At 38.1% G+C, this 17549-nt stretch overlaps 2 protein-coding genes across 4 annotated transcripts; one reads left to right on the forward strand and one right to left on the reverse strand.

Annotated features, from left to right (window-relative positions):
- The first annotated feature begins 245 nt into the window (after positions 1 to 245).
- On the forward strand, positions 246 to 2668 carry LOC109100281 (class A basic helix-loop-helix protein 15-like). Its single transcript, XM_019113771.2, has 2 exons — positions 246 to 807; positions 1314 to 2668. The coding sequence occupies exon 2, from the start codon at positions 1344 to 1346 to the stop codon at positions 1896 to 1898; it is 555 nt and encodes a 184-aa protein (XP_018969316.1). The 5' UTR covers positions 246 to 807; positions 1314 to 1343; the 3' UTR covers positions 1899 to 2668.
- A 562-nt stretch (positions 2669 to 3230) lies between these two features.
- LOC109064109 (tectonin beta-propeller repeat-containing protein 1-like) lies at positions 3231 to 17477 on the reverse strand. 3 transcript variants are annotated; one of them, XM_042767456.1, is made up of 25 exons: positions 17319 to 17477; positions 16084 to 16319; positions 14238 to 14420; positions 14023 to 14145; positions 13796 to 13918; positions 13441 to 13615; positions 13259 to 13359; positions 12675 to 12776; positions 11517 to 11665; positions 10200 to 10747; positions 9430 to 9575; positions 9042 to 9197; positions 8052 to 8201; positions 7793 to 7950; positions 6689 to 6816; positions 6505 to 6607; positions 6331 to 6427; positions 6136 to 6215; positions 5965 to 6021; positions 5407 to 5581; positions 5115 to 5250; positions 4849 to 4941; positions 4379 to 4485; positions 4163 to 4282; positions 3231 to 4070 (listed from the first exon to the last, which is right to left on the reverse strand). In XM_042767456.1, exons 2-25 carry the CDS (start codon positions 16306 to 16308, stop codon positions 3915 to 3917), a joined length of 3591 nt encoding a protein of 1196 aa, XP_042623390.1. In that variant the 5' UTR covers positions 16309 to 16319; positions 17319 to 17477; the 3' UTR covers positions 3231 to 3914. The 3 variants fall into 3 exon arrangements, with proteins under 3 accessions (XP_042623390.1, XP_042623391.1, XP_042623392.1); XM_042767457.1 differs by having other exon boundaries at positions 16084 to 16316; positions 17319 to 17472; XM_042767458.1 differs by having other exon boundaries at positions 16084 to 16343; positions 17319 to 17458.
- Positions 17478 to 17549: the final 72 nt, after the last annotated feature.

Consider the following 17549-nt stretch of genomic DNA (forward strand, 5'->3'; position numbering starts at 1 on the left):
AAAAAAAAAATCCTCACACCAGTAAAATAATAATAATCCTCCACCAGTAAGATATTTTTGACACAAAACTCACACACATAAATATATATATTTATCTGAAGAACCTAATGCCACAAAGTAATTTAATAAAATATATATACCAAAGAACCATATAGCTCAAGAAGGCATCACCATAAAGTAAAGCTCTGAAAAGTGTTTAAATGATATGGCCATTTGAAATGCAAATGTCTAAGCAAATATTAGACAGTATTTCACTTGATAAAGTACCATGCAAATAATATAACCTACCAATTCAATCTTCGCATGAAACCCACCACTAGGCTACCATGTCTGTATTTTTCTTTTTCTTTTCTTTCTAAGCTACATAAACTTGATGATTATCAATGGAAAGTCCCCACTAATGTAATCCAAGAGTATGTGATTTGCATTGGTAACTCCTTGCACAGTTGCACTTTAAAATAAAAGCATTTATAGTCCTCACTGTATGCAGTGTACCACCTGCAGTAGCAGCAGCTATATCACAGACCGCTATTACCATCTGAAAGCGTGCACAAAGTTTCAGATCGTTATTTCCGATGCTTGCGCCAGCTCATGGGTGCCTCGAGACGAAACGGATCCCTCCTTTGATTGGCCACAAAAGCGCTACGTGGACGTCGAGCAGGAACAGGTAGAGCGCCTGACCGTTATCATTTCATTCTGACTGCTGCCGTCAGGACGACCACAGCGCTACACGTCAACTATTATCGCTCCCCGCAAGCCTCTTATCGCGCAGACATCGCCACGAGTTTGGTGGAAATTTATTTCAAGGTAAGCAAAAACTCTATCATACTATCCCCCCCACCCACCCCAAGCGATGATTGACAGCTTATAAGACACAATGTATAGAGACAATGTGAATTATCGGTCAGCATTTATGGCTTAATAATATCAATTTCATTATCAATAGTTGACTTTTCTGTTTTTCATTATCAATAGTAGATTTTTCAGTATTTTCCGACAAAGTTTTACACTTTTGAACAGATAACAGTTAACCTGGGATGAATGAGATACTATGAGATGGTGTAACTAACTACCATTAGGGAAGGATATTACACATTATCTAGAAGAATGCCTTGTAATCTGAACAGACAGATAGTACAGGATGTTAAAACAAGCTAAAGCTTACCAAGTATTCAGAGAGCACTTGAGATATACTTAATCTTTATATAACATATCATTTTCAGTACCCGCTTCATTACAGCCATTTATATAGATATATAATGTTATTTTGCATGTTAATTTCCTCCAATCAAATGTGAATGATGATATCCTAGGGCCTACACCAGGGTGTGGGTGAGTCAAGTATGAAGTCCAAAGGAAAGGGGTCAAAGCGGGGCAGACAGTCTTGGGCAGAACAGGACGACCCAGAGTTTACACTGGAAACAGAGCCATGTTCCAGCGAGCAGGAGGGTTCAGAGGCATCCGTGAGGCTGGGTGGGACGTGGAGAACACTGAGGGGTGAGAGGCACGGCGGTTCCCGCGTAGGTACGCGTCGCAGGCGTCTGCACGGCAGCACCAAGGAACGCAATGTCCGCAGGCTGGAGAGTAATGAGAGAGAGAGGCAAAGGATGCACAAACTCAACAATGCCTTTCAGGCCCTACGGGAGTCCATTCCTCACGTCAAAACAGACAAGAAACTTTCCAAGATCGAGACTCTCACACTGGCTAAGAACTACATCAAGTCCTTAACCACAATCATCCTGGGCATGTCAAACGCCTGCCTGCCTCACGCCGAGAGTCACATGGAGACTAACGCCTCCCGGCTCCTGCAGTGTTATCAGCAGCATCTACAGGAGGAGGGAGAGGAGGATCTGTCCAGCTACCTGAGCCACATTCACAGCTTCAGCCAGGGCAGCTAACACACACTGCCACAGACTCAGTGAGCGCTGTGTAAATACATGCATGATGGCAAATACCAGCTCGGAAGACTAACAAAAGGGTCTATTTGAATAACCCTGAGTTTACAAGCTAAAGCTGGTCCATAAACAAGCTCATTTATGTACAGAAAATGCATAGATTATGTTGTCCATAAACAATGTGGTAGTAATTTGCCATTATCATTGCCAAATTGCCAGCGGTAACTCTCTGGATTATGAAAGGACACAGTCTGCTGGTCATTAATGTACTTAACCCCAAAATCGGACAAAAGAAGATGCTTTGCTCATATAGTGAAAGTCAATGGGGTCCAAAACAACACTGGACCCCCTGACTTTTATTGTATGGAGTTCTCATTTTTGGGTGAACTATTCCTTTAACATGGCGAGTATTTCATATTAAAAATGCAAAGTTTTGGAGCAAATTTCATATTTATTCAGAGGACACAAACCTTACACGTATGACACTGAGAGGAGGTCACTGTTCCCAAATATTGACTCTTTACCCTGTTATTTGTCTACATTTAATAATTTAAAACTATATTATCCTTTTCTTTTTCCAGTGGTTTCTCTCATGCCTGCATATAATTTCTTTGTATGTACAGAAGCAACCTTAAATAATGCTCTTGAGGATGTCACACAATTGATGCAGTTTCACATTAGGACTGTAATTACCCATAAATATTCAAAATTTATACACCCACATGTACAACATAATTTAGCAGGAAAGGAATAAAACAAACTTTTCATCCTAACAAACCATTTGGAAAGATTTGTTTTAAATACTGTTACTTTCTGAAAACGTGCTGCCTTTAAACAGAGTTAAACCACGTATATATCCATGAATGAAATGAAATATGCTGACACCCTGAGAAATGTTTCACAACATCGTCTCCACATTTTCAAGTGCAAAATATTGCACTCTTTCATCAGTGACGAAAGCTAAATAATTACACTACCATTCAAAACTTTAAGGTCAGTAAGATTTTTTTTGTGGTATCTTATGTTCACCATGGCTTTTATTTGATCAAAGTAAAAACTAATATATTGTGAAAATTGTCATAGGATCCTTCATTCATTTAAATATGCCGATTTGTTGCTCAAGACATAATTATCAATGTTGAAAACAGTTGTGCTGCTTAATATTTTTGCAGAAATAGTGAAGTTTTTTTTTTTCAAGGGTTCTGTATAAAGCTTAAAAGCACAGCATTTATTTTTGAAGCAAATCTTTCACAATATAAAAACCTTTACTGTCATTTGAGTAAATTTAATGCATTCTTGCTGAATGAAAATATTAATTTCTTAAAAAAAAAAAAAAAAAAAATCTTACTGACCCCAGATTTTGGAACTGTAGTGTTTTTTTACAGTACCACTGTGCTGGCTCAGCTTTGAATAAGAACATAACCAACAACCAATACAAGCAGATGATGAAAGTATTACAGACTCTTTTACGCTTAAACCAATGTTTAACGGCACTACAGCCGAGCAGGAAAATTCCCAGAAGCAGGTGTTTGTTTAAAAATGTTGTTTGTGTGTAATGTTCAATATAAAATGCGTGTAGTGTACCTTCAGTAGCTTACACTGTGACTTTTTGCATTTAATGCCCCTGGATTCAAATAAAGGATCAAAAAGCAAACGGGCAATTGTGATTTTATCACAGACGAATAAATAAACATAAAATTAAGATCCTCTTACCAAAAGTACTATGTAAAATCATAATGAAGAATGATGGGAGTGTTAAAAAGGAAGAGAGCATTACTGGAAGTGGCCTCAATATCCACGAGAGCCCTCAAAACAAGGAAACATCTTTCAAGCTAACTAGAAAATCTGAATTCAGCGGAGGTACAAACAAAAACACAGAGCGGTCATGTGCTTGAGTTGCACAAATTTGTTAAGAGGGATTGGGTAATTCTGCTCTATTCAAGAGAAGTGCTACAGAAGGGAAGAAAACAATTCATGGCTACAGTAGAGACGGTTAGCATAAAGAGCTCAGCTTTTTGACTAACAGCCCACTGGGTTTCCGTTCATCTCTGGCTGGTTACTGGTTTGCAGTGGACGTGCTGCCGTCTGGTTGCTGCTGTTTTCAGTCAGGGATGGCATCAGGATGCGAGGTGCGTCCATGGCATTTCCTCTGACTGTTATATGATCCCATCCACCCTGAAAGAAACAGATGATTTATTATTTTCAATCCATTCTGCACAGCACTATTAGTAACTAGTGAGCATGAAGACAATGTCAGCAGTGCTCACCCCAATGCCGTAGTCCCACGAGTGTCCTTTGGGTTCATTCGGCAGCACCCCCAGCCGGCGACAAACAGTGCCACAGCTCAAACTGTGACTTCCCTGCACTTTATCGGCAATGATCCACACCTTAGGAAAAAACCCACCACAAATCTGGCATTTAGCAGAGCAGCAAACCTGCAGTAGTTAGACTGCATTAACTAGTTGCAAGGAAATGATCTAGACCTGGTCCAGAGGTCCCACAGACACCTTGCGCACATTATTGGAGATGTGCTCCCATGATGAGCCCTGAGGGTAACTGGGGGTCACACCATGTCTGTACCACAGGTTACCTGCTCACACAAAACCATACATAGAATCATTACTATAACAATGGGTCATTTTATATTTGATGGTTTTAAAAAACCCATCATGTATAGAACTGGTGATTGCTTTAGACTGCACAGAAAGCATGGATTCTAGATTATATATATATATGAACATAATCACTTATGTTAGATCAATTATTGATTAAAAGTAATTTTAGTCATTAAGCAAGCTTTTAGGAGCAATACCAAAACACCAAGATATACAAACAGATCAGAGTACACATTTTTCCATTGATTAGTAACATCTGTGCTTCCCTACTTTTGAAAAGCATCAGTGGCCACTGATGTATTAACACCTTTTTATCAGTGTGACATGTATAGGTGTACCATTTTCATCTACTGTGTATACAGACGTCCTGCCCACTGACACCTGTTTAAGCTTCTGTCCGGTTGGAGAGGGGATGTGATACCAGCAATCTCCTGCGAACAGATCAAACCTTTCTAATGCTGCTGCAGAAATACAAGCGATGCTGCAACATCAGCATGACAGGCATGACTTGCATTAAAATGTAACGTAAGAGACAAGTATGTATTGTTGCATTTTCATGGGGTCATACATGTACAGGCTTTGTGATAGAAGGTTATTCCCTCACCTGCCGGGTTCTGGGTGGACACAGAGCCCCTGAAGAACGTAGAGCCATCCTTAGCGATGGCCCAAACCTGGTGGTCAGCACCTATGGAAATCGACTTGAAAGGCTGGTCGGTTCCAACATGTAACCATGACGACCCCTGCGATCAAGCCACATCATCAGTCAGGCTTACCTCATTCTGGGAAGCCTCTCACAGTGATAATGTTTGTGAAGTATATGTACACTATTTGCATGGGAACTACTGAACACAAAACCAATTAACGGACTTCTAGAAAATAAGGAACTTGGCTCTTACTCCAGGGGTAAGTGAAGTGACACCCAGACGGCACAAGACGTCTCCTTTGTTGCTGATGGCCCATAATGGCACCTGCTCCACTGTGCTCTTTGGTTCACAAGGCAGGATTGTGATGTCACTCAAAGGTATAGGCGGGACTTCCTGCCAGGGGCCAGTTGTTGTGAGTTTACACTTTCTAAGGTGGAAGATGATGGTTAAGAATTGGTGATAGGAGTCAGATTGAACTGGTTTCTTTATGATTACAATTTTGAGGAAGTGCACCAACACTGAATAAATATTTCTATTGGCTACTTAACAAAAATACCAAAACAACACTATGTTTGTTTCCGTCTTTTAATATGTTTATTGTCATTTAATTTTGTACAATTTATTCCTAATAATTAACTAAATTAATCCTTCGAAATGTCATTTTTCAGTATGGTGGTACTGCACAGGCAATATGCAGATGATCAAAAACCCTTTACCGAATCATGTCATAAAAATCATTGAGTTACAGTACTTTTTAATTTATTTTGTTAACACTTTACAATCAGGTCCCCTACATTAAGTGCTAGATACCTGGCCCAACGTCTGCGGCGGACAAAGTCCTTCATTGTTTTATATCCGTGGTATGACCTAGAAAGGTGAATACATTCAGAAAAATTAAGAGTTAGCTCGCTCTCACACTTGAAGATTGTGCTTTTTATGTTATAAGATGCACTGGCAATGCTAATAACCAATATAACTTACGCAGGAAAGTCAGCTGCATACTGCCAGCCCTCTCTGTCTGTCCCACCTGGCACACCATAGTCAATAGTCCAGTCTGACACCTGCAAAATATTAGGGAGCATGCACACATACAGCGGTTTGCAACTATGAAGCAGCCGGATGTCATTCACAGTTAATTTCTTTATGTATTGGGAGGAAATGGAGAACAGCACAAACCCAAGTCCAGTTGGGGGAGGGTGGTTTAGTGTTGTTTTTAGTGCACTCCTTCAGACCCGAGGCATCGCTCCACATGTAACGGTCAGTAGGGAGACCCCTGGAGGAGAAACAGTGAGGCACAGCCGAGAGCATTCTAAACACTCCTGGATTACAAACATCACGATCAGTACTAACCTGTTAGTGTAACCAGTGACAGGATTCCAGCGCTGGTTCTCATAGATATAAACACTCTTCACGTCAGTCTGTGTGTAGATGTTATCTGTGCTGCTTGCCAAACCTGTGTGTGTGAGATAAATACATTATGTTATTAAAATATATGAAAAACACTGATTGGTTTAGAAAGAAGTGATGCATTTACCCTGGAAGAAGCCTCCTCCATAGCCTCCTGTGTGGACCCAGGCAGTGTGGTCATAGCCAATCCCCCACACCACACCAAGACTGTTGGACTCAATAATACGCAAATGCCCTCCTACTTGACGCCAGAACCTGTCCATGATAAAGATTTTTATTTCTCTCTTTCTCTTTTTTTTTCCTTCTCACAGAGCAGTCATGGACAAATGTAACGTTTATGAATATACACTTGTTCACAAGTTTGGGGTCAGTAAGATTTTTTTTTTTTAAGAAATCAATACCTTTATTCAGTAAGGATGCAAAATAAGGATGTAAGGATGTGAAAATAAAGACTTGTACATTGTCTATAAATGCTTTTATTAAGAATCCTGAAAAAATGCATCATGGTTTCCAAAAAAAATATTAAAATGGCTGTTTTCAACATTGATAATGAAATGTTTCTTTAGCATCAAATTGGCATATGACAATAATTTCTGAAGGATCATGTGACACTGCAGAAAATTCATGTACAATATGCCATCATACATTACATTTTAAAATATATTAGAAAAACACTTATTTAAATGAATAATATTATGATTATGAACATTTCACATTATTACTGTTTTTACTCCCTGGCACTAAACTTTTAAAAGGTAATTCTTTAATAAGGTGTTCTTTTGACTTCTTTAAACTATGTTTCATCTATGTTTAACATTTATCACAAGGCTTTTTGAACTTTCAAGTGAATTTAATGTGATGCTGCGGATATTTTGATGTTATGTGTGACTGTAATGATACATGCTATTATTAAATTTTTTTTTTTTTTTTTTTTAATTTTTCAGTTTTTGGAAAAACCCAGTGGTTCTGGTGAGACAATGTTCTTAGTGCACTGTAGCTTTGCTTGATTTTAACAAAATAAATTTACTATAAAAAGTATCTGGATGGGGGACAAGCTTAAAAATGAAAGAATTTAAGACTGTTAAAAAAAGTTTGAAGGTATTACAAAAAACTTGTCAAAATAAATAAATAAATAAACCCTCCTAGGGTACAGAAGTGGTCCACTGACTGAAGAATCACTTATTTACAGCAAACTCATTAATAAAAAGTCAATCAATCATCTGATTCTTACATCTGATCACAGGGTGTAGGGTAGAGAAATGCCTCTAGTTCTTTTGTGGGTTCGCTCACAAAGATGTCACCTTTACAGGTGACCGACCAGATGGCTTGTTTTGAGGGAGGGCCCTGAATACCTCTAGAGTCACAGCAGGACACACTGAGCAGAGCCAGCTGATAGGATGAACAAACTGTCAGTCAAACAGCAAGATAATCACAAAGTGCAGTGCAAGCTGTTGAGAATCAATTTCCCATGATTAATGTTCTCTCCTCACCCAGTCGTGCATCTCCAGCTCTGTGGGCGCAGCCAGGCGGACGGGCCACCTCTGTTTGGTTCGCTCTGCTGTATAGATTGCAAATGTGTGTTTGGAGTCATTCAGTACTGGCACCAGGATTGTCACTTCATTAATGAACACATGGAGATACTGGACAGAAAAAGCACAGAAAAGTCTCAAAGCAAAGTTAAAACGGATTGAACTGTCAAACAAGTCAATCTAGACCACATAAAATCACTTTACAAGCACAGATTTCACGGATTTATGTTCATATACACTACCATTCATTTAAAAGTTTGATGTTGGTAAGATTTTTAAGCTATTTAAAAAAAAAAAGTCTTATGCTCATCAAGGCAGCATTTATTTGATAATTAAAAATTTTTTGACTATTATTTTTATTTGACAAAAATACAAAAACAATATTATTGTGATATATTAATAAAACTGACATTTTCTGTTTTCTATTTTTTAAGATGTTTTTCTAATATGCTGATTTGGTGCACATGAAACATTCCTTATTATGTTGAAAAACATCTGTGCTTAATATTTTTCTGGAAACTGTGATACATTTTGTCAAGATTCCTTGATGAGCAGAAAGTTCAAAAGTATAACATTTATTTGAAATAGAAATCTTTAGTAAAATTACAAATCTTTACTATCATGTTTGATCAATTTAGTGCACCCTTGCGGAATAAAAGTATTAATTTCTTAAAATAAAATCTTTGATCAGTTGTGTATTTCCTACAGAAACGTTTTTGTATCAAGGTCTTGTACATTTTAGATACTTTTATTAGGTTCCAGCTACACTATAATAATGTGGAATCAATATTTAGTCCCTTTTCCAAGTAGGGAAAAGGTAAATGTGTGCCAAAAAAAGAATTGTATCAACTTTCAGCAGTACACTAACCTTACTAGATGGCCTCTAACTAATAAACATGAATTAAAATCCACAAAACTACAATTTTGATTACATAACGGATGTGAGCTTACCTTCTTTTCATAATTGAAGGTGTAGTAGATGAACAGAATCCCATCCTTGTTGCCCTCAGCTCCTGAAAACTGCTCCAGTGCAAACTGAACATCCACCCACTTATGAGGTTTCCAGTCTCGCCACCACTGCATGGTGCCCTTCTTCACCCACACAGACTATGAGAAGGACAGGAATCAGGGTGAGTTATCAAATTATACACTTTTCTTTTAAGGTTTAAGCCAAAAGATTCAATTTCAAGGTGTAACTCTTCGCTTCTACCAAAGCTGAGGACCACTTTCACTGTAACTATTGCTCTGACTTTTGATCTAACCCTTGGAGCACTTGTATGAACACTTACTGTTGCTATATCAATGACAATCTGGATATAACCACAAGTGTGAGGACTACCTGTTCAATGGCCTGCTCATAATGCATGAAATTCTCCATTTCTCTCTTGGAACGCTCACTGAGCTGCTCAAATATCTGTTTACGCCATTCTGCCGTTTGAGCAGGTGTAATGGAGGGAGACATGGCCTGTATGGAGGAGTTCAGGGCTGAGGAGACAATCACATTTGGCAAAATCAAGGACAAAGTGAATCATCAAATTCAGTTACACAGATGGTAATAGGGCTGCACGATATGTGACATTGCGATTTGTGCTTTCCTACAATGTTGCCAAAAAAACAAAACTTTTTTTTTTGACAGATTCAATATGACAATGAAATAATAATTATTTTTATTGTGATTATGAAATAAAAAATGAAACATTATAAACAAAATAAGAAACATATTGTAATAATATTGTAAAAAATACAGTAAAATAAAATAAAAATATTTTACTGTAAAATTACAATACGAATATTTATATTCTAGTTTCTTCATTTTAAAACGTTAAAACAATTAAGCTTTTATTTTGACGGTTTGCCAGCAAATAAAATTATGCGCTGCCAGTTTTATACTGAAGCTTGGCATTGTGTGTTCAATGACAGGCACTGAGCCCATAATATCAGCATCAGTAAATGAACCAAGCTGTTCTCAGAAGCTGAAGCACTGTGTAAATGCTGCACTTCACTTTGAAACCGGTTAAGCGTACATTACCTTGACAATTGCACTACATCATATCGCAATATCGATTTTCTTTCGATACATCATGCAGGCCTACATGACACCCGGCTGACCTGTGGTTGTAGATGAGTTGAACCAGTTGAGCTGTGTGTGACACTCAACCAGACATCCCCCACCGCTAACCCAGGCCCATTTTGGATGCTCATCTGGCCCATAAGGCTCCTCCAGGGCCAAGATATAGGTGACTACAGAGGACAGGCTGCTGGTTTCAGCTGCGTCTCCAGGTCCAGATGCGATGTGCGTCTGGGCTTCCTCTAGGTCAACATTGCTCCATTGAGGATCCACCCCACTTGACTGGCTAGGAGACAGAACCTGGGCAGGGGAAACCCTGTCCTCCACCTCTTTTTCTGTGTGATCCTCCTCAGGAATAGATGGGCCAGCTGGGGGGACATCACGGCAACTTATTTGGCCTTCACGGTCAGACACGAGCTCTGAGATGAAGCTGTCACTGGTCACTTTGGGGATGCGTGGTTTAGGGGTGTCCCCCATCTCAGGTGCTGGGACCACTTCACTTCCAGTTTGTTCAGTCTCAGGGTCTGCATCACCCAACACTGATGCCTGGGACTGCAAACGCACCTCACCACCAAAGAAACAACCAGCGCTGTGAGGCGTAGAGACACACATTGTTAACAAGAACAGCACCAGAAGTTAGGAATCACATTGACGTATATATTTTTGAAAGAATATTAGATATATCAAAAAGAGTCAAAAGCATTATTCATGTTTCTGATAATTGTTATAAATTTTAACCTGTCATGACAAAGTGCTTTCAGTATCCATCAATCCAGTCTACTAAGAGAACATCTAATGAAATTGTCAATTATCTTGCCCCTCTAATAAGAATGCATTGGAATTCAGTGAATTGTGTAAAAACACTGTAAAATTAACAACTATCATTGAGGGCTGATCAGTGCTTCAAGCCCCGTTCACACTGCCAACCATACGCAGTGACAAAACAACCTGATCCCATTCTTTTTACTTCTGGACAGACGAGCACCAGCGGCTGAATGTAGGCGTGTCCAACATGACAATGTTGAGAAGTGTTTAACTTTTTGCAAATTAAGTGTGACTTTCAGAAGTGACAACCAATAGGAGTGCGGACTGAGTCAGAGTGCAGCACATGTCGTCCATCATATGTCTACATATGTCCATCATATGTATATAATCAGATTAATGAATGCACTGAGGACTACTGTAGCTTATACAGCAATAACCAGAATACTTTACTTTCTATTCTTTTAATATCCTAGTTTTACTGGCAATATATGTCATTTGCAATTAAACTTCTAAAGAAATGTTCAGAAAGGTCTACCAATAACATTAGCACAACTGAACAAGGAATGTCTACTAGTGACATGAAGCTAACTAACCTCTGAAGGCTGCTTGCGCTGGCGCTAGAGTGGGAACGTTCACTATCTCTGGGCACAGACACAACCTTCCAGGCCTTCCCACTCAGCTCGCTGGCAGTCACACCCTGGCGGAAATATACGGCCCGGTCTTCAAAACCAATACCCCACACCTGAGCACAGAGACGCATCACATGACCTTCACAGATCCCAGTGTAATAACTGCTGAAATGGCTTCAGAACTTATAATTCTGACTAGAAACACATACTTAGATGAATACATAAATATGGCATAATATCTGGTATTTTAACACACCAATATTTGTACATTGTGTATAATGTTTTACATAGGAAAAAAGGACATTTATTACACATTTTCATATTTGTATTTATTTATCTCACTGGGGATGTAACGATTCACTCAACTCACGATGCGATACGATTCACGATACTGATCTCACAATACGATTTTCTCACAATTTCTTTTAAACAAAATTAGATTTATGACAAATGTCCTTTTATGTCCTTTTATTATTGCTTGGACAAAATGCTACACATTTATTTGTGAAATTGAAATGTCAAATAAATTTTAAAACAAACCCCAAATCTAATCAAATAAATAAGACAAAAATCTCTCTACATATAAACAAAGATGCTGTATACATGCAGCATGAGCAGTTTTTTAATCTAAATTAGATTGTATAATTTGAGAATGCTCTGACTTTAGTTTTGTGAAGCCCTTGGTTACTGCTGTAAACAAAGCAGTGCTGCGCTTATAAACACTACTTTAATATACATTATACAGAGTGAAGATGAAACGAAAATACCATCTATACTTTTCTAAAGACAGTCAGTTCCCATCAGAGATACACTGATATTATCTCCCTCCCACCCCCAAATGTATCGCAATTCGTTTAGCATCTCAGCTGATTTGAATCATCACATATCTGTATCGATGTTCAACTGGCTCGCATCGTTACATCCTTATATCTCATAGATTAATACATTGATTCATATGAAAGTTTCTGGGTTAAGCCTTCAAAATATTTTAGTTGGTAAGTGTATGCACTGTCTTTTTTCTGCTTTTTACGTTGAAATATGTACCACACAAGTACAGTTAATCAAGGTAAAACATACATCAGAGACAGGAATTAATGAGAGGAAACATTACTAATCTCTGACCTGGTCATTGAGACCCACGTTGATCATGGCCATCTCTCCAACCATACCCATCCAACCTGAACCACAAGGATTATGAGGATTCACACCCCGTCTAAACCAGACCTATTAGAAATAAAGAGATGTGGAAAAACAAGCTGAGTAACAATAGTCAAAAAAAAAAAAACATGCATATACATATAACATACATGTACATATCGGTTCAAAAGTTTGGGGTTGGTAAGATTTTTTAAAATGTTTTTCAAAGAAATCTCTTACGCTCATCAATGCTAGATTTATCTAATCAAAATTACAGTAAAAACAATAATATTGTAAAATATAACAAAACTGTCTTTTGTATCAATGAAAAATACTTTAGTGTCACTTTTCTCCAATTTTATGCAACTTAGATAATCAAATGTATTAATTTCTATCATTTTTATATAAAAAAAAAAAAGTTATTGACCCCAGACTTTTGAACAGTCGTGTATACATTCTATATTCTTCTAATATACGCAATATATTATGAATTTGTACTAAAAAAGTGAACTGGTATGACCCCACTGTATGTGTAAGTGTAAAATCATATTAATTAAAATATGACTTACTTTATGATCTTTAGTGACAGCCCACACTACATTCACACCAACAGCTACGTGTGTGGCAGCCACTCCAGTGTTTGGCGACTCCACTGTGACCCATGATGACCCTGTGATTACATCAATATTATTGAATGTCTATCATCTATCCAATTTTAATTTTTTTGTGTATACTGCACCACTACACTTACCCTTCAGGCAGTCTCTGCCAATGCCCTCTCTGACCAGCAGATCACCCTCCCACAGGACAGCCCACACCAGGTCACCCGGGCCGCAGCTGATCTGCACAACCTCCCCTGGTACTGGCACCTCCTCCCAAACAGAGCCCTCGGGATTATGGTGGTTGATGCTACACCGGAACCACACCTGCTCGAAAGTAACAGAAATGAAATCTTCTTGTCGATAAATGGAAATTAATTTGAGTTCTAAGAACCAAGAATTCATTCACTTTGTGTAGCTTTAAAATAAGTGAAAAATGTACGAATTATAAAGTCATGGGGTGTTGTTGGACACTGTATATAAGACTGGAACAAACTAAGTTCTGACCTTTCCCTGCAGAGAGACCGCCCACAGTGACAAACACCCTCTGGGCTCCTCAGTGATCTCCCAACCACCACAAGTGATGTCATTAAACGGGTCAGGAAGAGACCCAGTCTGCTCTGAGGGGATCTGCTCTCACATATAAAATTCAAAGACACACAGAGATAAGTTTTTCCATCAACATTAAAGATAAGATATATAATTGCTTTCAAGTCCTTTGTGCTGGTACACACCTTGACCCAAGTGTCCCGTGCCTTGTACCTTCTGTATCGTATCCATCTGCGGCGACGCACGCAAGAGTTCCATTTTTTGTCTTTTGTGTAAGTAGCTGGAAAATCAATGGCATATGTCCATCCCTAAAAACACACAGAAGATCAGCTATGGCTTAAAGCAAGTGTAAGCTGTGAAATAACTTTTTTTTCGTGATTTTAAAGATGTCAGTACTGACCCCTTTCTCTGTGGGCTCCCCTCCAAAGTTTTCATCCACATACCAGTCCGCCTCCCACTCCCAGTTCTCAGAGGGCAGCTGAAAGTCACCCAGAGGCTGGTGCTCCAGCCCTGTGACATCACTCCACTGCCAGCGGTCACTCGGCAACAGCCGGTCCGAGAAGCCATCTACAGGGTTCCACCTCTGTCAGGGAACAGGAAACACATAAGTGAGTCTCATTTGATAATAAATGCTCTAGGGTTAACGAAAAAATAATAGTGTTTATAATAAAATCTAGTTTAAACCACATGTGCAAAGTTTTTAGCATGTACTCTTGTATTCATTCTGCACTGGATACTTATAACTTATTTTCATATACCTTGAATACATGTGAGTAAATAAATGCTAATATTTAAAAAAATAAATATTAATATTAAGGTAAGACGATGGATGAGGAGATCCCCCCTCACAATATAAAGCAATCTGAGTGCCTAGAAAAGCGCTATGTAAATGTAATGAATTATTATTATTATTATTAAAGTACATATGAAATCAAAATTGACTATATTTATTTTGTTAGTGCACACTGCTGTTTTTGTGATGAACAATTCATCCGTGTAAGTCAACCCAATTTCCCCCCCCCAAAACCCCCCAAAAATGTTTTTGACTACGGACCTTCTCTGATGATGTCAGTTTGACGGCTTGGGTTTGAGCATAACATCCTTACAGTGCTGTTCTGAAAGAAACGCCTACTTTACTTCATCCAATCAATTCGCAGTAGAAAAAAACAAGCTACGCCCTCTGTTTTTTTCATTCAATATTTCGTTTCTCTTGGAAGTACGTCACAATACGGAAGTAAAGTCGTCACAACATCTGGTTCACGTGAACTTTAATGATGTGAGTGAGTGCAGGTACAACTGAAGGAGAAATGGCTTGAAGGAGATGAGACGGAGTAGGATCAAGCAGACAAGCATTAAGATGACTGGAAAGGATGAGTTTGGAGACTTTCTGCCTCTGAGAGCACAGTGAAGGCCATGAGCAACACTGGTAAGATCTGTTTGACAGTTTGTGATGTGGAGAATTATTTTAAGCAAGGACACATTCAATTGGTCAAAAGTGACAGTAAAGACATTTATAACGGTCTAAAAGATTTCTATTTCAAATAAACGGATTCATCAAAGAATCCTGAAGAAAAAAAAAAAACTATATATGTATATATATATATATATATATATATATATATATATATATATACATTGATTTATGAAGAATGATATATATATAAATAAGTTTCCATAAAATTATTTGACAGCACAGCTGTATAAGAAATTTTACTAGAGCACCAAATATTGGCATATTAGCTTGATTTATGAAGGATGATGTGGCACTGAAGACTGGAGTAATTGCTGCTGAAAATTCAGCTTTGCCATCCCAGGAATAAATTCTTATAGGAAATAAAGTCAAATTAAATACTGTTATTTTAAAATTTAAAAATCTTTGATCAAACAAATAAAGCCCTTGTAAGCATAATAGATTCTTTCATTTTTACATTCTAATTTAATTTTAATTTTAATAATGTTGCCAATACCAAACTTCAACCTTTTGAATAATAGCATATAGACAGGTTATATCATTAATTGTGTTTTTATGGAGTAGCACTACATGACATTGTAAAACCTGAACTACCTGAAAATGCCAAATTATCAGATATTTAAAAGACTTATTGGCCCAAACGCACGATGGTCTGCATGGGCCCTCTCTTTGATATCATTTCCTGTATATATTTTTTCTGCTTGTTGTTTGAACAATGATTAGCTGAATTTTTTCTAAATACTTCTGAAAGTCTGTATATTACTATTGAGCACACCTGGTTTTCATATGTCTCCTCTCGGTAGCGGATGGGCACGTCACTGGCATGGACGTACAGATAGATTTGGTTATCACAGGCAATGCTCCAGCAGCACTGCTGTATAGCCGTAACACGCTTGAACTCCAAGTGAGCATCGCGACAATGCTCCCACTGCTGTCCCGCTGTCGAAAGGCTATAAACCCTCCCATACACATCAACAGCCCACAGGAGGGAGCTCGGCATGATGCACCCTGCTACAACAGACAAGACACAGATATCTGAAGATAAACAAACACCTCAGCATCAGTTTATGGCTGCAAACAAGGACACAAAGTGAACTGCTCTCAAATAAAGCAGAATTTCCTGCCGAGAGCCTACTCTTTTCTTTGCTTTGACAGCAGATCTGAAGTCAGCTGATTCTCATTACTGTTCCTCATGCTGCCAGAACAGTGCTGACCTGTTGACAACTGCTATTTTGTTGCCTTCTAAGCTATAACTGAAACCCATGCGCTCAACAATACACCAAAAAGCTCCAACTAAATCACAGACCACCCTTACAAACCACTACTGTGGTGGTAAGTTACCATGTTTAAACATGTTACAGTATCAGATTGTAATGCCATGGAACTGAATGATTACTATATTTAAATACTGTATCAACATAGCACTGCAAGGTACAGTACTTCACAAAATGCCATCATATTAACACTGTGAGTAAGTAAGTAGTAATTACCAAGGCAGATACTAAGGTAAAAATAAAGAATGGGATTAACATGGATATGGTAAAGTTACCATTCATGTAAAATACTACTACTACTACTACTACTAATAATAATAATAATAATAATAATAATGTAATAACGTGTTTTTTTATTTTTATTTTTTTACTTTTTTTGTTAGTGAAGATCAAAATGTTAAAAACGTTACTAAAGAAACATATATATATATATATATATATATATTGAGAATGCATGTTGTTGTTGTTCGCTTGTGTGTTGATGCAGGTAAAGCCAGATAACACGCTAGCTAGCTAGCTAGCAATGACAAGAACATAAGCAATAAGCCCGAAGAGTACTTGACAATAGCATGTTATCTGCAAAAAAACTGGAATACGACTATGTCACAGTCAGAAGAGAAACATTTTGAAATGAAAGGTGCATGTACTGTACATTACAACAGGAAGGTAAAAATCATGGCAGTTGCATCCTCAGTATAGCTGACAGAATATATCAACTGTAGCCAGCGTTACATACCTTATCTGTGTCAAGTTTGTAAGCACTTAGCTTATGTTGTCATTTTGAGACTATTCGGCTTTGCGAAATATGCACGATATATTGACACCCCAGAGATCCCAAACAGGAAGTAACGTTAGCAGGATTGTTGCACTGGCAGCAATTGTTTATCGGCCCGGCAAGGGGCGCCAATAACTCGTTAAAACCAAAGACTATAAAAACAGGTTATACCCAGACTATAAAAACAGTTTA

Source organism: Cyprinus carpio, chromosome A12, assembly GCF_018340385.1.
Source record: "Cyprinus carpio isolate SPL01 chromosome A12, ASM1834038v1, whole genome shotgun sequence".
NCBI lineage: Eukaryota > Metazoa > Chordata > Actinopteri > Cypriniformes > Cyprinidae > Cyprinus > Cyprinus carpio.

Coding starts and splice junctions, on each gene's coding strand:
- LOC109064109 (XM_042767456.1), bottom strand. CDS start 16,308: ATGCCGAGCTCCCTCCTGTGGGCTGTTGATGTGTATGGGAGGGTTTAT. Junction 13,919..14,022: donor CACGGGACACTTGGGTCAAG/GTGTGTACCAGC, acceptor ATGTGAGAGCAG/ATCCCCTCAGAGCAGACTGG. Junction 9,198..9,429: donor ATGAGCAGGCCATTGAACAG/GTAGTCCTCACA, acceptor TCCTTCTCATAG/TCTGTGTGGGTGAAGAAGGG.
- LOC109100281 (XM_019113771.2), top strand. CDS start 1,344: ATGAAGTCCAAAGGAAAGGGGTCAAAGCGGGGCAGACAGTCTTGGGCA.